This window comes from Nicotiana sylvestris, chromosome 2 (assembly GCF_000393655.2).
Source record: "Nicotiana sylvestris chromosome 2, ASM39365v2, whole genome shotgun sequence".
NCBI classification, from domain to species: Eukaryota; Viridiplantae; Streptophyta; class Magnoliopsida; order Solanales; family Solanaceae; genus Nicotiana; species Nicotiana sylvestris.
Genome location: NC_091058.1, coordinates 69,152,582 through 69,172,672, shown reverse-complemented (window position 1 = coordinate 69,172,672; position 20,091 = coordinate 69,152,582). Strand labels below are relative to the sequence as shown.

Below are 20,091 nucleotides of genomic sequence, written 5' to 3'. Positions count from 1 at the left end.
CTCTAAAGAATAAAGGCCCTGAAGCTAATCTTGTCTATGACAATGAATTTGACATCACCACTTGGATATGACAGACTTCTTTGAGCACCCTGATGGAAAAATGATCGGTGATGAATTCGTGGTTAAAGAAGATTGAGTAGTTCAACTTTTATTTTTGCCTATTCTTAATAGTTAGTGAATAACATCATGTAATTACAATTCTTTACATGAGTAGTAGTCATTAGTATCAATTAGTATTATTTATTTTACGAAATAATTTTAGTTCGTTTTGATTAAATATGGTTCCACTATTCGTTTTAGACAATGTTCCAATAAGGGTACGAATACCTTTCTTTAACGCATCTTATATTGGCCTAAATTATAGGTAATTTGATTTGAAATAAAATATTAAATATCCCTGATGTCCATCGCACATTCCCCTGTTTGACAATTATGTTTCAAGTGAATGTTGTTTTTTGAAGTATTAATATAGCCATATCCAGAAATCTAAAGAATTTAACTTTTGATTGTCTAAGGGAAATCAGACTCTTCAAACTCTGAATAAAGATATGTACTTGTAATCTTTTTGACATAACTACATGCATGTAATGTCACTTATCGATTATTTCCCGTTCCCGAATTATGATTGCATTTTCTTGCAATTTCTCATATTTATCTTTAAAGTTTCACCCATTACATAGAACTCTAATTAATTGATCTCGTCTCCCATAATCTTATATTTATTCATATATTTCTTTTTGTATGTCAACCCATGGGAAGCAAATATGGATATTCCACAAAGCAAACTTGGATCAAAGTTCAATTGTAAAAATATTTGTTTAATTGATTCATGTACGACACATACAATATTCAAAGAGAAGAAATATTTCTCTCATTTAAGTATGTATAAGGCAGATGTTACTATAATTTATGGTAGTAGTAAATTAATTGAAGGCTCTGGAAGAGCTACTATAACTCTGCCTAAAGGAATAATACTTATCATAGAGAATGCAATGTTCTCCTCCAAGTCCAAGAGAAACTTGTTGAGTTTTAAAGATATCCGCCGAAATGGATATCATATTGAGACAATAGATGAGAATAATCTTGAATATCTCATCATTACCAAGAATGTCTCTAGCCAAAAGAGGGTCATTGAGAAATTCTCATCTTTATCTTGTGGCATGTATCGGACAAGAATTAGTGCATTTGAGACACATTCTATTGTGAACCAAAAGGTTATTGATTCCAATACTTTTGTATTTTGGCATGATCGATTGAGACACCCTGCATCAATTATGATGAGACGAATTATAGAAAACTCAAATGGGCATCCATTAAAGAATTTAAAGATTCTTTTAAATAATGAATTTTTTTGCACTTCTTGTTATCAAGGCAAGTGAATTATTAGACCATCACCAACAAAGGTTAGAATTGAGTCCCCTACGTTTTTGGAACGTATACAAGGGAACATTTGTGGACCTATTCACCCACCTAGTGGGTCATTTAGATATTTTATGGTCTTAATAGATACATCTTCTAGATGGTTTCATATGTACCTATTGTCATCTCGCAATCTCGCGCTTGCAAAATTAATGGCACAAATAATTCGATTACGGGCACAATTTTTCAATAATCCAATTAAGTCTATTAGACTTAATAATGCTGTTGAGTTTTCATTCCAAGCATTTAATGATTATTGCTTATCAATTGGGATAAAAGTGGAACATCCCGTAGCTCATGTTCACATTCAAAATGGCTTTGCAGAGTTTTTAATTAAACGTCTATAATTGATAGCAAGACTGTTACTTATGAAAACGAAGTTGCCCAGTTCTGTTTAGGGTCACGCCATTTTGCATGCAGCAATGCTAGTTCGTCTCAGACCGACAAATCATCATAAATATTCCCTGTTGCAATTAGTTTTGGGTCATGAACCTAATATATCCCATTTAAGAATTTTTAGATGCGCAGTATATGTGCCTGTAGCCCTGCCATATCGCACCAAAATGGGTCCCCAAGGAAGGTTAGGAATATATGTTGGATTTGAATCGCCCTCCATTATTCGCTATCTTGAAATATTAACGGGGGATTTATTCACCGCTCGATTTGCAGACTGTCGATTCAATTAGACACTTTTTCCAAAATTAGGGGGAGAAAATAGTTAAACCAAACGGGAAATTTTGTGAAAAAATCCATCATTATCTCATCTTGATCCACGCGCCTTTATTTGTGAAAAAGAGGAGCAAAAGATTATCCATTTGCAGAGAATAGCAAATCAAATGCCAGATGCATTTACGGATCTGAAAAGGATAACAAAATCACATATCCCTACAGAGAATGTTCAAATCCGTATTGATTTCTCTATTGGACAATCTTCTAGTGCCATAGCTAATGAGTCAAAAGCACGCCTAAAACGTGGCAGACCATTGGGTTCCAAAGATCAAAATCCTAGAAAAAGGAAAATGAATGATCAAGATGACACTACGAAAGAGTCTCACGAAGAAATACACGATTTAGTAAATTCTGAGATTCATGAGGAAACCACTGAGCCCGAGACTCAAGAAAATAAGGAACTATCAATAAATTCAATCGATATTCAGACAAATTTGAATCGATTGGATAGAGTGGTGAATTATGTCTTTGGATATAATGTTGCATCTAGCATTATGCAAGATAGTGAGGATCTTGAATCTCAATCTGTTAGAGAATATCGGCAAAGACGTGATTGGCCAAAATGGCAAGAAGCAATCCAATCAGAGTTGAATTCACTTGCAAAACGTAAAGTTTTTGGGCCTGTAGTCCAAACACCTAATGGTGTTAAGCCTGTTGGCTATAAATGGGTCTTTGTACGTAAGAGGAATGAGAAAAATGAGGTACAAATATATAAGGCACGCCATGTTGCACAAGGATTTTCACAAAGGCCTGGTGTCGATTATGAAGAGACATATTTACCCGTTATGGATGTTATAATGTTCCGTTATCTCATTAGTTTTGCTATCCATAAAAAGATTGACATGCATTTAATGGATGTCGTTACCGCCTTCCTTTATGGCTCACTTGATAATGAGATATATATGAAAATTCTCGAGGGATTTAAAATGCCTAACACACATAATTCAAAGTCTCGAAAAATATTTTCAATCAAATTGCAAAGATCTTTGTATGGTCTAAAACAATGAGGACGAATGTGGTATAATCGTCTTAGTGAGTATTTATTAAAGGAAGGTTATATAAATGATGTCATTTGTTCGTGTGTTTATAAAGAACACAACATCAGAATTTGTTGTACTTGCCGTATATGTTGATGACATAAACCTTATTGGAACTCCTATAGAACTCCAAAAGGCAATTGATTACTTAAAGAAGGAATTTGAGATGAAAGATCTCAGAAAGACAAAATTATATCTTGGTTTGCAAATTGAACATTTGGAAAACGAAATTTTTGTTCATCAATCTACCTACATAGAAAAGGTATTGAAACGGTTTTACATGGATGAAGCACATCCATTAAGTACTCTGATAGTTGTTCGATCACTTGATGTGAATAAGGATCCATTCCGACCTCAAGAAGCGAATGAAGAGCTACTTGGTCCTGAAGTACTATATCTTAGTGCAATTGGTGCACTGATGTATCATGCTAATACTACAAGGCCTGACATAATTTTTGCAGTTAATGTCTTAGCAAAATATAGCTCTGCTCCTACAAGGAGGCATTGGAATGGAATCAAACACATATTACGGTGTCTAAAAGGGACTATTGATATGGGCTTATTTTATGGTAATAGTTGCAGTCCCGATCTTATTGGTTATGCTGATGCTGAGTATTTATCTGACCCACACAAGGCTCGATCTCAAACAGGTTATGTGTTTACCAGTGGAGGCACTGTCATATCTTGGCGATCGACTAAGCAATCAATTGTGACTACTTCATCTAATCATGCTGAGATAATTGTTATTCATGAAGCAAGTCGAGAATGTGTGTGCTTGAGGTCTATAATACATCTTATTCGAGACAAATGTGGTTTGAAATGCGACAAACTACCCACGATTTTGTATGAAGATAATGCAACATGCATAGCCCAATTGAAGGGAGGATTCATAAAAGGAGATAGAACAAAGCACATTTCACCAAAGTTATTTTTCACACATGATCTTCAAACGAATGGTGATATCAATGTGCAACAGATTCGTTCAAGTGATAATATGGCTGATTTGTTCACAAAATCTCTACCAACGTTAACCTTCAAGAAGCTAGCATACAAGATCGGGATGCGAAGGCTCAATGATGTGAATTGATGCTTTCATCAGGGGGAGTTAATGCGAGTTGCACTCTTTTTTCCTTAGAAGGTTTTGTTCCACTAGGTTTTCCTCGCAAGGTTTTTAACGAGGCAACCAAAATGCGTATTGTTAGATATGTGCACTCTTTTTCCTTTTCTAGAATTTTTTCCCATTGAGTTTTATTTTAGTTAAGATTTTAACGAGGCACATTACTTATTGAGTAGACATTTAGGGGGAGTGTTATGAATAGAATTCTATTTAGAGTGAATGTCTATCTTGTAGAGAGTTTTACTTTGTGGCTAAGTCATTTTCCCCTTATAAATAGAGAGGTCTTACCCCATTGTAAATCATCCCAAAATTCAATAAGAATTTTCTTCTTTCTCTCCAATATTATTATTCTTCTTTTATTGTCTTATTACATATAATATATTATTTAACCATAAAAAAAGAGTTGAAGTGCTTTAGTCTGATATTTGAAGATGTGTTAAATTTTATGTTTTCCTATACTTTTATTTAACAGCACGTGCAACTTCCGCGCTAATTGAGCATGGTTAACAAATAAAAGTGACTAGCAAATTGAGAAAATAATTGTTCATGTCATGGACATAATTTTTAGTAGTGTATAACCATATATATGTAATGTGTCTAGCATCAATAACACAAATTGCAATCACACATACACTGTGCGTCGATATGATCTAACTGTACAATTTTGATTGTGCGCTATATTCTCTTAGAATTAAATTTACTAAATTAATACATACAACTGTCACGAGTAATTTTTTTTGAGAGATCGTCTTATAATGGAATATGTATTTTTGTTACACTCAATGCTATTATAATAATGTGAGATATCTAAGAATTTAAACAATTCATGATTTTGATTCTTTGATCTGGCTTTACCTAGTTCCATATATATATATATATATATATATATATAATATTTTGACAATATGGAATATATTTATATTAAACTAGAGAACATTGTGCATAGCTAGGAGTGACAAACGGGCAGGTCGGGTCGGATATGGTTCGCATAAAAACCGGGTAATGAAAAGTGGATCAATTATCCGACCCGACCCATTTTTTTTAATAAGAATAAAAAGGGTTAACCGGCAGATAATATGGGTAACCATATTACTCACGACTTATTGCATATGATCACTTTTGGTAAAATTCTTAGTCGCCCTAACTTGAGGAACCCCTAATTTGAAGCTTTACAAATGTAAAAGTTAGACCAATTGGATATCCATTGGTTATCCATTTTTTAAACGGATATTATGGTTCTTATCCATATTTGATTCGTTTTTAAAAAATTCATTATCCAACCCATTTTTTAATGGATAATATGGGTGACTAACTGTATTCTTTTAACCATTTTGCCACCTCTATCCGTAGCATTACAGGACTTGTAGTATTTTCCTTCCTGTGCTACTTCTAATTCAACACATTAGCGATAGTTAGTTTTGTACCTTATTTAGTATAAATATAAAATCCATTTGTTGTGACTATACCATTACATTAACGTGTATCTCCTTCTTGTATAATGCACCACCTACGTAATATAAAAAATGTCAAAATTAGAATAAATTAGCTCTCATTATGCGAGATGTTGCCAGTGATTGTTAGAAATGACTCCTTACAAGTTACAAGGAATTTGTTTGTTAACATGATGTTGCCAGTTCGTTTTGAAAAATAACTAAGTCTTTATCTACTTGAGTATATAAAACAAATTAATTTCATATTCCAATTTCCACAATATCTCTTGGCACTTCCAATTCTATTCTTGAGTGTGTTGCAATCTGATTAGCTTGAAAAGAGTCTATTGAAAGAACAAACTTTTAAAAAGTATGTGATTCAAGTTCTAGCGAATAAGAGAAAAGAAGCATGAAGTGACTTAAATTTTAATTATCCATCACTTTCATCTATAATTACTTACCTCAACCAAATTCCTAAAAAATAGTAAAAAGTAAGCGATTCATGATTGGTAACAAACTGACAACAACTAGTTACTCAAATATTAATAAGAATGTAATAATTATTTGAATTACATATTTTATATCAAATAGAAAAAATCTTAGGGGGCTAAAGCAAGAACTTTAATGGCCTAGGGGTGGAACCGCCCTTGATAATCCACATTCCACACGCATGATTTCTTATCAATACACTTTGGCTAATCACCCTCGAACACAAACTTGCAGAATAAACAAAGAAAGTGTGGAAGCCTATTCGGCTGCAACAGATTCCACTCTCATCTTTTCAATATCCTTCAACCCAAAATGAGGCTCAGATGGGAATACAAACACCGTAGAAGCTGCAACTGAAGGTTGAAAGCCAGCTGAATATCGTACCGAGGTCAATGTAATTTTAGGAAGCTGCTGAAAACCTGAGGCAAGTGGTACAAGCTTGTAACTAACTATGTGCTCAGACTTTGGCAAAATAGAAGTTGTATCATTATGAGGCCCTGATAAAACAAAACTCTGTGAATCTGCCAACGAATATTTGACCTCCTGAAGAAACTGTGTTCTGTTGGTAACTTTAATGGAGTATGTAAATGGATTTCCAAGAATAGCATGAGGAGGACAATCTAAACTCACGATCAATGGAGGTTGCTCTACATTTACATCAGGAAGACTGTGTTTTGTTAGAACTGCAGATGCTGTGCTACAAGAACCTGATGTTTCTCCATCTCCATGATCCCTTCTCCATCTCAAACACACAATACCCATGTTTAGTTTAGGAAGATTAACCTCAGGAGTGACAGCAAAAACCTGTTTAAACTCTTCTCCTGCCACAAGCAGCACAGGTTCTACTGGGTCCTCACTCTTACTTTTCACATCACAGGTGCTAGCGTCAACTGCATCAACAGACATTGACAACAAGCGCAAAGGTACTTCTGTGCAATTCTTAGCACTAACAACTAGTATACTTGTTTCCTTCAAAGGCAGAGATGGTGTTTGGTCAGAATCAGAAGCTGGCTTCGTCTTTGACAGCATAAGTGGTTCTCTTCGAAATGGCAACATAAAGCGATGGCTCATTACAACAGCAGTCTTACCTTCAATTTGCAAGCTTTTGTGCACATGAGCTCTCTGTGAGCTAACTTCCGGACTTTGAGGAAAGTATCCCAGTGACACGTAAAGCATGATAGGTTTAGGGCGATTCCATCTAATTTCTAATTTGCAGGACCAGGAGTCCCCCTCATTCAAAAATGGGACAGAAATCAATCCAAAAGAAGGCTGGATTTTTCGAATGTTATCTGAATTAGCGAGATCTTCAGATTCTCGTCCAGATACTCCAACAAGCTCTACATGGAGATTATCTGTTGAAAAAGATTCTGCCTCCCTTGGACTAAGTAAGCCACCACCTCTTGTATCAACAAGGTTAATTTTCAGCTCACCAGAGTGGACATTGTGGCCCTTTGAGGTGATAATCACAGGAACAGTAAAGCTCTCTCCGACCAATGCCGGGCCAGAAGAATCCAACTTTAGATCCACTTGTGGGTCTGGTTCTTCAACTTGGACGGCCTTCTGACCAGAGAAAGCCAGACCAGGATCCTTCATTGGTATAGTTTGCACTATGTCTTCAAACTTCCAGAGAGGTAAGTCATTCATGGAGGCAGGACTTTCAGCTCGGCAACATATTGTAAAATGTTGGCCCCATCTAGCAGTCACATATATGCATTCCAGCTTTCCACTTTGCTCTACATCATTCAAATGTTATCTCACTTTTAGGTGCAATACAATAATATATGTTAATTAAAAACTGGGATGGATAGCAGAGTATTATATATAAAATGGATAAAATTCAGCCCCTCCTCAGTGAAATATTCAGTTTTGATCAATGGTGGTCCAGCTGGACTTTTCTCGCCTCAGAGGGTCTTAGACAAGGAGATCCCTGCTCTCCATTCTTGGTTATATTGGGAATGAAAGGAGTAAGCAAGCAGCTGGATAAAGCAGTAGACTGGCTGTGGATTAAGGTTTTCAGTGTGCAAAAGAGCTGGAGATAATGTAATAGTGTCACATTTGGTATAAGCTGCCGACAATTAAGTCTCTAATTTTCTTTGGTGCAGAAAAGTCAGAAGTGCTTTATTTGAATCTTATCTTGCTTAACTATGAGGCTATTTCAGGGCTTCTAGAAAATATGAGCAAGAGTATTATTTCATTTTTGAATCTTCTTACTTAAAAAAAAATTCCAACAGTGATGCAGCGTTCTAGAGATTGGTCATAAAAGCTAAATATGGACTAGAGATTGGTCATAAAAGCTAAATATGGACAAGAAGTTCATTGGTGAACAAAACCTTACTCATCTCAGTATGGAGTTAGTCTTTGGCAAAGCATAAGCAAATGATGGGTAGAGTTCAGCTCTAAGACCTCCTTTAAAGTGGAAAATGGAGGGTGCGTTAGCTTTTGGGGTGACAAATAGTGAGGTAATTCTCTCTTGAAAGTTACATTCCCCAATTTATTTCAGTTCGTAAAGCATCTACAAGCTACAATCATGCCGTGCAGGGAAAGCAAAGCTAGATTGGCTTGGAAGCTGCCAATTAATTCTGGGACAAGAAGATGAGGAGCATGCTACCTCAACCTAAGCACGTACTTCTAGTCACTGTGAAAGTAAGATAAAGGATGTTCCACAAGATAGATGCTTAGTTAGTTAATTATTCGGGCGGATATTCTTTCAATGGGATCAGCTGAATATATTCAGTTTGATGTGTTCTCCAATCAAACCTGAAATAGTTCAAGCTTGGAGTTGCAACAAGTGAAAAGAGTAAGTAGCCAGCTTACCAGGTTTCACGTCATATGTGAGCCGCAGCCATTTGTTTGTGCGAAGTTCCAGGGTGGAAGCTGTCTCCACCCGACGACCAGGTTGTAAACAGGATATTGCAGCTAAATGGGATCTTTGAGCATTTACAATGACAAAGTTACACTCCGACTGATTAAATTGGATTTCTAATTGATCAATCTCAACATTGAGAGGTAATTGAGATAGAAGGGATAGGGTAATCACTGTTTCTGCACCAGGCTTAACTACTTGTTCATGAAAAGCAACTGAAGCAAGAAGTACTGCTCTGAGGGGACTGACAAGATCAATCTCAAGATAAAGGGGATTATCAGCTGTTACTTTGAGGTTACTGTCTTCTTCAGTAGCTGCACTTTCTGATTCTCCTCTGATAACTGAAAACACTTCCTTGTGTATTATTTCTCTTTGAGCAAGACTAGCAGGCCCAGCTGGTCCACAGTCTCTTTGCCCAGCTGCATTAGTAGGTGCCGGCAGAGCAGCCATTTCAAGAGAGTACTCTGTGAAATCTTTCACAGAAGCAGTTTTCTTTGAGCAGTCTCTAAGGTAACCCAAGACATTCCATAACAAAGTAACCCAGCCCTCCTGTCGATAAAGACTAGCAACATTCTCAAAAACCTCTTTTGCATTACTATTTTCACCTATTTCAAAATATTCTCTAGCCATTTGGAAGCCACAGTAGGCAGCCATCCGAGAGGCTTTATCATTGTTGTATGCCTCAAAAGATTTTTTTAGGAGAGCAATAATTTCATAGGAGTCCCGGAATCTCTTTCCTTCAGCCAGAGCATAATGGGCATAGTCTTCATCACTAAGACTGCAAAAGTATATGGAGAGAACAGCAGGAAAATAATTAAATTGGAGGAGTGAGACAACAAAAATTCCTGAACTAAGTTACTACAAGAAAATCACCACACTCACGATTGCATAACAAATGTGTCTCCAAGCTCCAGTAGTTTTGCAAACTGACCAACATAAGCAGCAGCTATCACAGATTCAGCATTCCCATCAGTCTCAGCAGCAGTCTCAGACATAGATAGTGCAAGTTCGAGAGAGGAACTCTTTTCCTTCAAGTAATGAGCTGCTAGCTGTTTTAAGTAAAGTAGATAAACAAGCATATGAATAGAGTGGTATGGTTCTTGGCCTATAGTAATAAACCAGGTAAAGTAATATATACAAAGATATAAAAGAAGTTAGTTCTGCCACTGATGGGGCTTTATACAAGCAACATTTAAAGGTTGAAACATGGTTGCTGCCAGCTTATTTAGTGAAAGCCTGCCAAAACTGCTCCTTGAGGCCTAAAGTCGATGGATCCCATCTCCCCATTCATCGTCATCTTAGTGAGGGAGCAAGATAGATAAAACCAAGAAACTAGGAGGTTATTGTCATTAGAAATTGAAAATATTCAACTTTATTAAGTCAACTTTTGTCCAACAATGACACCATTCTAACAAGAAACTGGCGGAACCTGCATCTGATATGGGGAAAAGCAGCATGGCATAGTGGAAAGGAAGTTCCATACTGTTTGGTCCTAGTTTCTCAAATTAGGACGACTCCTGCCTGATACTCAGAGTAATGCCTGGCAAATGGCTAGGGGTGGCAAAATGGTTAAAAGAAAATAGTTAACCACCCATATTATCCATTAAAAAATGGGATAATGAACTTTTTAAAAACGGGTCAGATATGGATAAGAACCATATTATCCATTTAGAAAATGGATAACCAATGGGTAACTAATGGATAACCAATGAGTCTAATTTTTACATTTGTAAAGCCTCAAATCGGGGGTTCATCAAGTTAGAGAGACTACGAATTCTCTCAAAAGTGATCATATGCAAGAAGTCATGGAAAATATGGTTACTCATATTATCCGCTGGTTAACCCGTTTTTTTATCCGTATTAAATATGGGTTGGGTCGGATAATTTATCCGTTTTTTTCATTACCCATTTCGACCCGAATCATATCCGACCCGACCCACCCGTTTGCCACTCCTACAAATGGCATTTGTGTTCCATTAGCATTTGACACTTGACAGTGGAGGAGTTAACTAAAGGGAGAACTTCAAGATTTGAAAACTTTTCTGCAAAGGAGAAGCGCTTCAAGAAGATGATTAAAATGCAGTGGGCAGAGGATATTCTGGGGGAATCACGTTATGAGCTACAAAGAAGTTGTAGATAAAACTAGACGACAAAATGGATTAAGGATGTAATCATTATCTATCTGCATATAAAATGATAGTTTGACAGGTTGCAGTGCTCTCGCTTCTCCACTACCCAGAATTAGGGCTTAAGGTTTTTGTTGAATAAAGTAGGAAACCCAGTAAGTTGTTTGTGTCAGTAGTTAGACCAGAGTCGTGTCAAAGAAAGCATCACATTAAATAGATAAATTGACAGAATATAACAGAATCATCAATTTTTTATACTCTCGTCAAAAGCAGAGGAAATTAAGCCCCTAAACAAAAAGGAATGAAATTAAACTATTTGCTGAAGACAAAAATCACTAGTAATGTGGCTTAGGGGTTAGAGAGGTTATCGTTATCGTTACAGCAAATATCAAAAGGTAGCAGTTGGGGAAAAGAGTTGGTTAAATAGATACGACATACACAAAAACATAGAGTCGTAACTGGCCCAAAAACACAGGATAAAGAAATCCAGAGTTTAACTAGAGCCAAGAGGAAACACACTACAGAAGATGGAATTTAGTTCAAGGATGACCACTTGATCATTAGTAAACAAAAGCTACTTCATGAAAAAAATAACTAGTATTGAAAAATGGGGAATATTTTTATGTTTCTTCTAATTGGGTATTTAATGAAGGACGATATCCTGATGGCTTCTAATCATTCCCTCTAATGGGTTGGTGAGAAGAATTGCTATCTCTACTTTCATTACCTTAATTACTTAAAAATTCTTCCTGGAAAGATAAGGACTCGAGACGTCTTGTAACAAGTGTCTATATGATGGGAATCTCTCTGGAAAGATGATCACCAAGAAAGGTATCTGGGATGATTGGAAAGTAGCTTAAGGTTATTTTCATCTTCCCTCTTACATAGTTGTGAATTGAGAGCCTAATGTTAAATTTAAAAGCTAAAGGTTAATCTGTTCTCATCCGCTCTTTCCTACTTACTCTATTGATTGACATTCCAACAAAAATGTCGTTTTGACCAAAAGGAAAAGTAATCTTCAAGGTAGCGAATCCTATCTCCATATGCACCGCTCGGTAGGTGTGTGACATTATGATAAAGAAAGGTGACAAAAGGAGACGAGATAGACCCAAAATCACATGGAGGGAGCTGTATCAAAAGACTCCTTTTTTTTAAGAAGCAATTGTTATTGTCTCAAAACACTTAATCTCACAGATCAATGTAAACTTAGTTAAAATACACCTATGTTGCTCGGACTCTCCGAAAATGTGGCCGGATACGTGTCGGATCCTCCAAAAGTAGTGCATTTTTGAAGGATCCGACACGGGTGCGGCTACATTTTGGAGAGTCCGCGCAACATAGAAATACACAATGAAAGTCAAGATTCATAGACGACACTTGGGATTAAGTCTTGTGGTTACACTTATATTAGATCCCTTATTTTCGATGAGTCTTTTCGTTCTGATAGAGAATTGTATCTCTGTGTAAGGATATGTGGGAGATTGAGAAGACCACTAGTTTTGAAGACCCGCTATGAAAAGGGTCTGAAAAGAGCGGAATAGAAACACAAGATTCATATAGCCTTGTGGTTATATGAGGTTACATATACGATGAAAGTAAAGAATTCATAGACAATACTTGGGATTAAGTCTTGTGGTTACACTTATATTAGATCCCTTGTTTTCGATGAGTCTTTTTGTTCTGATTGAGAATTGTATCTCTGTGTAAGGATAAGTGGGAGATTGAGAAGACCACTAGTTTTGAAGACCCGCTATGAAAAGGGTCTGAAAAGAGCGGAATAGAAACACGAGATTCATATAGCCTACCCCAACTAGTTCGATGGAGGCATAGTTGATTGATCATTTGGTTCACTAATCAACAAGTGCACCACAATGAATGAATAGCTTGAGAGAGAACGCTTTCCAACCTGGAAGTAATAAGCTGAATGAAATTCCCACTCAGTTGCTCTATCAGTAGCATCTGAACCCAAAGGGGATACATGCTGAGCAGTGACAGAGCTCGTCTCCAGTAATTCAGCAAACACTAGAAATTGCCGACTTAACCATTCCCAGTGAAGGAAAATAACTTCTGGTGCTCCAACAAGCTTCCTGTAAGAAGCATAGTGCTGGCGGAACCAGGCAATTGCTTCTACGAGTTTTCCACCATGCAGCAACAACATACAAATCTTGAAATGCAACTGGTCTGCCACACTTTTGATCTCAATCAGCCTTTGAATAGGAGGCAATCTGGTTGATGTTGCAACCATCTGTATCATTTATAGATATCTATTTATATGAATTAAAAGATGCAAATAATGCAAAAAGTAAACAGATACAGCAGTTTAAGGCTTAACAATAATTAATCTGCTGCAACTCAGGCAAGCTGCTAAGTTTTTTCCTATTAAAGGTACTATCACTGTCATGAGCAATAGCAAAGTCTTGTTCACATAGAAGTTGAAACTGGTATTTACAATTCATCCACGCTGTTATGCAACTACACTTAAAAGAAGATACCCGGGCAACTATAATGAAGCAAGAGAAAGGAAACACACTGATCTATTACAGTCAGCTATTTCCACTACATGGATGAAAGGTCATTTCCTATAACACAAGTTTGTGGTCAAGCAATATACTGCTCTTGGTAGGTGCTTTGGATTTTATTTGGATAAGATGGTTCCTTTGGATCCTTAAAGATAGCCAGACATACAAAGAAATAAAGGAACCACAATCAAGCAATAAAGTTGGTTCTAATGAAACATGAAAGCAAAGCTCTAACTACCTATAGCAGCTAGTTACTGGTGGACAAGGATAACTGTACATTTTAAAACTTCAACCAGATATATATTAACACACGGATGAGAAAGAAACTGAAATAAGCTTTCAATTAATTTTCACCAAGATGAATCTCTTGAAACTATGTTGCGCGGACTCTCCAAAATGCTGCCACACCCGTATCGGATCCTCCAAAAATACAAACTTTTGGAGGACCCGACACGCACCCGGAGACATTTTCGCAGAGTCCGAGCAACATAGATCTCTTCAACATTATTAGAACCCACTCTAATGAAACCACATCATTGCAGGCCACTGAATAGAGGGGTATTGGAAGCGCCATCATTTTTTTTATCTTCCATCTATAGCCATTTGTAAACTTGACTATACTAAAGTCATCTTCTTAAACAAAGAAAAGAAAGAGCCAAAAGAAGCTAACACTCTGCACTTTAAAGTTCTTTATAATTCATTTCTTCGTAATGCAAATGTACCTTTGAAAGTGGTCTAAAATGCAGTAAGAATTTATAAAGAAATGGCTTGAAATTCTACAGCACAAGCAGACGAACATAAATATACCTCTCGCACTGCATGATAGGCGTCCTCATATAGCCTTAATGCTTCAACCCAATCTCTACAGAATTCTGCATATACAGCAGCCTGTCACAATGTTAAGCAGAGCATAATCATGACAGAAGCAAAATCCAGATGAATAATGAAGACAACACAATAAAGGCACAGAAGGTAGCTTCTCAATAATAACATGAGAAATGATAATGAAATACTCTCATCTTTTTCTTTTTTGAGGAATAAAAGAATAATGAAATACTGCATCGTACCAACAAGTTTAGGTAAGGCGGAAATCATACTACAAGGACAACACATTAAGCACTACTAAACGTCAAAGAGAACCCTTACTTTGAAACAACATCGAATATTCAGCTCGGTAGAGTGAAAGTTTTTCTTTTCAATACGTGCTTTAATTCTTCTTCCTTCATCCTTGTAATAAGAGTTAGCCAATTCTGAGAATGTGCTTCCCAACCTGCAATAGGTATCTCAAATTACAAACACCACCAGATTCTTTAAATCAAATTTAGATATAGCATGACGAAAGAATTCCATGCCTGATCAAGGATTGTTTGAGCTCTGATTCACTTGAAACAAAGATGATAAGATACTTAGAGTCCAGTTCTGCACGCTTTCTGAGAGCAATCATACGGTCTTCACTTAGATCATCTGTCTCAAAGAAGCATCACAAGTGGGTTAAATCCCTACATTTGCGGGGAAAGGAAGAAGAACAGAAGAAAGATGTCTTAGATAAATCCGTCTCCACCAAGCAAGAAATTGCAGCCAACTTAGGTATAGTTTAATCATTCTACTTGTTCTTTACCCAAATTTCAGTGATCTCTCTGACTCAAGCACCAATGGAGAGGAAAAAAGAATTACAACCCATAACATGGAAATTCCCAATTATTAGGATTGAGTGCCACTGAATGTGATGAAGCTCGAGAGGTCAAACCATAAGTAGAGCGAGTGTCGAAATCTTTTTTTTTAAAAGGAGAACAAGTGTTATTTCCCTGTTCTTCTTTAAACTCTTCCATATGAAAACTTATGAGCTGAGAATTAGATGGTACGTAGTCCATTCATGCAAGAAAGCCATAAAGCAAATAGACAGAGCAAAGTGTTAAAGACTCACCCTTAGAATTTGATGGAGCAACAACCACGACGACCAATTTAACGTTTCTTCCTCGTAATACAGCTCTGTTCATTTAGCACATAACCTTAAGAAACTCATTTAATGAATCATACATCCATAAACTTGAGAGAAGCAATTGCAAAAAGGACAAAAGAAGCCTACTTGAGGTTTTCGAGATCGGTGCAGACCTGAAGCCACTGAGCAGGATCACCGGAGACGTGATCGGACCTAAAGAGAGCGGCAACAACTGCCGGAACCCTAGTCCGATGTTTGAGAAGCCAATCTCTCTTTAGGATTCCGGTGACAGGTTGAGGCGGAGCAGAAGTATCCTTTGAAGGCTTAGCGATAATCGAGATCTTCGAGAAATCGGGCAATGCGAGAGCATTTATAGGAGGCTGTTCGGAGTGAAGGTGAGAAGTGATTGTCGCGTGAAGCTCTGGACAACCTACCAGAGATACTAATGCCACCGGCGGAGTTCGTAGTTCTTCTGGATACTCTTCCATTGGTTTTTGTGATACTTTGATTTTGATGCCGCGGGAATGCACAGTGGTTGATAACGGTGAAGAACTACGGAAATTGCTATCGGAGCTGATTTTCTGGTTCGTTGATGAGATCTTGGGAAGAGACGGGGAGTTCTTGGACCGAGTTTGGGGACTCGGCTGGGTTTGACTCGCGTTGATTTCAGTTGGGAGTTGGGGACTTGGGAAAGATGATTTAGATGTTGGATCTTCCCTTGGGCCGGCCCATGTAAAGATAGGTCAGCCCAATAAATACTCTCATTCTCTTTTTCTTAGTTAAGGGTGTAAAAATTGCACGGGGCGACCAAATGGGCGTCTTATTTGGTCGCCCCCATTTAACTTATACCTATTTCTTTAAAAGTTTTAACTTATATTCACTTTTTAAACAATTTTAGCCCCTTTTCTCCTCCTCTTTTTCCTCCTCCGTTTTCTTCTTCTTCTTCTTTCTTCTGCTGTTATCGGTGCTGCTATGAAACTTCAGTTCATGGGATGATTGCCATAAGTATGTTTATCAGGTTATTTAAAAATAAATTATAAATAATTACGTAAGTTAGTAGATAATAATTCGTGAATATTTCCACGTAATTCTGTTGTTTTCACGTTTTTTGTTTCCAAAATTTATGATTTAGATATTGTTGGCAATCTGATTATTTTATAGTAGTAAAATACTATGAAAGAATCAAGTGATTATTTATCTAGTATGTTAGAAAGCTTTTTCAAAAACTTCAGCGTATATAGTGGTGAAGTTTTTACAAATGAACTAAATAACTTCAGCATCTTCTACTGAAGTTTTTGAAAAAACGTTATGACAAAACTAATGAATCCAGGACAAAAAAAACTTCAGTTTATATAGTGCTGAAGTTTTTACAAATGAACTAAATAACTTCAGCATCTTCTGCTGAAGTTTTTGAAAAAGCTTATCTAGGACAAAAAAAACTTCAGCTATTTTAATGCTGAAGTTTTTACAAATGATCTAAATAACTTCAACATCTTCTACTGAAGTTTTTGAAAAAGTTTTATAACAAAACTAATGAATCCAGGACAAAAAAAAACTTCAGCTATTTTAGTGCTGAAGTTTTTGCAAATGAACTAAATAACTTCAGCATCTTATCTAGGACAAAAAAACTTCAGTGTATTACCTTTGCTACTTCAGGCCCGTCTACTAGAATGCTGAAGTTTTGTGTGATTGTCTTTGCTACTTCAGCCCCGTATGCTAAAGTTACGCGGAAAAGTGAGTACGCTTGCAATTTTTTTTTACAAAGCGGGTACAAGTTAAAACGTGACCTAAAAAGGATAACAATCCCAAAATGAAATGCAAACTTATTTTGCTTCGTATTTGGTTACATTTTTGAATTCGAGATACTAATCCTAGAGTTATTTATGCTAAAATTGTAGCGTTATTTTTATCACTCTGAGAATGGGATAACAATTCAGGGTGACTAATTCCCGATTAAAAGACTAAAAATGATCAAAAATGTCCTTCTCCAAAGTTTTTGTAATTGCAATTTGTTGCTAAATTGTATCCCTCACACTTCACATAGGACAATTATCTTATTACTGGTGAAAAATCTGAGTCGTTTAAGTTAGGTGAGGTGTGGCAGCTGTTACCAACAAGTGATTATAGGAAAAAGTTAGATGATGAACATTAGGAAGGGAGCACAGTCCTGTGGGGTAGACGTTTGTTACATTAAAAGAGACGTTAACAAAATATATCTCACTATTTCTTTTTCAATCATTATCTTAAGAAAAATGCCGAGATTAATATTTAACAAGTAAGGTGATAATCGTGCTAACCTATGAAATGTTGGTACACAAATAAGAAGGGCCAACGATCTAAATTGGTGTTTTATGAGAAGGTACATACACACACTATGTTATTTTTATTTAGTATGTTTTTTCGTTAAGCTTTTTCTTAAAACGTTTTTAATCCAGTTGTTTCATCGTGTATACAAGTAAATTATGAGCTTCTTTTTCTTCACTTGAGACATCATCTCCAATGGAATCCTTTTACAGGCCTCGATCGGATATACTTTAAATTCATAAACATCAAAGGATGATCGCCAAAAAATATATATTCACCTATGTATTTTAACTAGAGGTATTGATAATAGGTGAATTTAACTATAATTAGGCCCTAAATAACCACCTTCTTATATAGTTTGGATGATAAAAGTGATAACAAAATGCTCTTATTAGTGTTTTTCATGCTTTGCAGGTTATATATATGACCAGAGAAGGCTATGGAGTACTTTTGGGATCAAATATGGAGAAAAAGAGGCCGATCGTAAAATTCCGTCAAGTAAACCACGCGAAACAGCTCAAGTCAGAACTGAAAGAGTACTGTCGCGGTTCCATCGCGACGGCGGTAGAAGATCCCTACAGACAAAGTGAGAATCAGAGAGCATGTTTGGCCGCGGTTTGACCGCGACCGTGGCAGAATCGCGGCGGAGGCGGAGAACTTCAGGGACTAAAGTGCAAAATACGGGATTTTTAGCCCAAAACCCTATTTTAAACACTAGACTCCGCCCAAAAGAGGCATGTATTGATTTGGAGAGTATTTTGGCAAGGAAAAACAATTGTGAGAGATCACCCAAAACATCTTTCTTCTTTTCTTTGATTTTTCTTGCAAGTTTTATGATGAATATTGTTTTAGTTTGTTTACCCATAGTTATGAGTAGCTAAATCCTTTGTCTAAGGTTTTGATGGAACCTATTGGGGGATGAACTTCTTGTTTATGTGAATACAAATTGCTAGTCTCAATCTTTATTTGTTCAACTTTGTGCATGTTGTAGTTAATTGACAGGATCCTCAATTAGCTGTGCCTATTTAGTGTGCATAACTCGGGAGAGAGTGCATATTTAGGTTACTGTTGAACAACACCACCCCAAAGTATAAGAGGGATCTATAACTGCGGGTTTAAAGGCGGGATTAAGGATAACGAAGCCTTGAGTGCAATCTAAAGTGAACCGTGTTAATTGGAGCTAGCTAGTGTATCTCGGGAGAGTGCACTGAGTATATTACTGTGATTACTCGGGAGAGATTTACGGTAAGATGAGCGTTCATGATTGATAGAGAGGTGTTGGTCAATTTGTATGAAGCATAAACAGAAGGGATTCCATCAATAGGGGAAGTCATTACCTTAGCGTTTTCTCATTATTATTTACAACCTTAGCATCCTTAGTTTACAGCTGTTTATTTACTTGCAATTTTAGTTATTAAAGACACCATCAACTGTGATTCAAACGTTTGGGGAAATTGGTTCTCAAGAGTTTAGTGGGTCTAAAGATAGTGATTGATAGGTTAACTCTCTGTGGATTTGACTCTGGGCAGAATACTCAGGTTATATTTGCAACGTCCGCAGGGTCCTTTTTATAAGGCATAGTTGGGCGTGATCAAATTTTGACGCCGTTGCCGGAGAAGTTAACAAAATTATCAATTACCATTGATAGAAATACAAAAATTCTTAGTGTAGTCAGTTTTCTCTACACCAAATTTTTGTTTGAAATTTTTTGACGGTTGTTGACGTAGTTGCACAGGTGTATGCCTAGAAACTCTACGAGGACTAGAGAACTACTTGAAGGACTCTCACACCCCGAGAAAACATTCCGGATATTTAACCGTGCCAACAAAAGACTACAACAACCTCATCAAACACACAAACTCGAAATTGACATGGGTAACGTAGACAACGTCAACAGAAACGTTAGAGATATGGCACCTCCTGTGCCTGAGGCTGCACTATATGACTGGGCACAACCCACAGCTGACAATCTGGCCACTGCCATTGTTGTGCCCGCGATACAAGCTGAATCGTTCCAGATCAGGAACAACATGCTGCACTTGCTGCAAAACAAGGGACTATTTTCTGGGACACGAGCCGAAGATCCTCAACAACACTTGAAGAACTTCCTGTCGATTTG

The 20,091-nt window shown here is 36.8% G+C and overlaps 1 protein-coding gene across 2 annotated transcripts; it reads right to left on the bottom strand.

Annotated features, from left to right (window-relative positions):
* Positions 1 to 6,235: 6,235 nt before the first annotated feature.
* Positions 6,236 to 16,330, bottom strand: LOC104248457 (uncharacterized). 2 transcript variants are annotated; one of them, XM_009804713.2, is made up of 9 exons: positions 15,816 to 16,330; positions 15,654 to 15,718; positions 15,082 to 15,193; positions 14,876 to 14,999; positions 14,537 to 14,617; positions 13,117 to 13,455; positions 9,967 to 10,133; positions 9,036 to 9,862; positions 6,236 to 7,954 (listed from the first exon to the last, which is right to left on the bottom strand). In XM_009804713.2, the coding sequence occupies exons 1-9, from the start codon at positions 16,154 to 16,156 to the stop codon at positions 6,480 to 6,482; spliced, it is 3,531 nt and encodes a 1,176-aa protein (XP_009803015.1). In that variant the 5' UTR covers positions 16,157 to 16,330; the 3' UTR covers positions 6,236 to 6,479. The 2 variants fall into 2 exon arrangements, with proteins under 2 accessions (XP_009803015.1, XP_009803022.1); XM_009804720.2 differs by lacking the exons at positions 15,082 to 15,193; positions 15,654 to 15,718; positions 15,816 to 16,330 and having other exon boundaries at positions 14,537 to 14,601.
* Positions 16,331 to 20,091: the final 3,761 nt, after the last annotated feature.

Coding starts and splice junctions, on each gene's coding strand:
- LOC104248457 (XM_009804713.2), bottom strand. CDS start 16,156: ATGGAAGAGTATCCAGAAGAACTACGAACTCCGCCGGTGGCATTAGTA. Junction 14,618..14,875: donor ATATTCGATGTTGTTTCAAA/GTAAGGGTTCTC, acceptor ACATTGTGACAG/GCTGCTGTATATGCAGAATT. Junction 13,456..14,536: donor CCTATCATGCAGTGCGAGAG/GTATATTTATGT, acceptor TAAATGATACAG/ATGGTTGCAACATCAACCAG.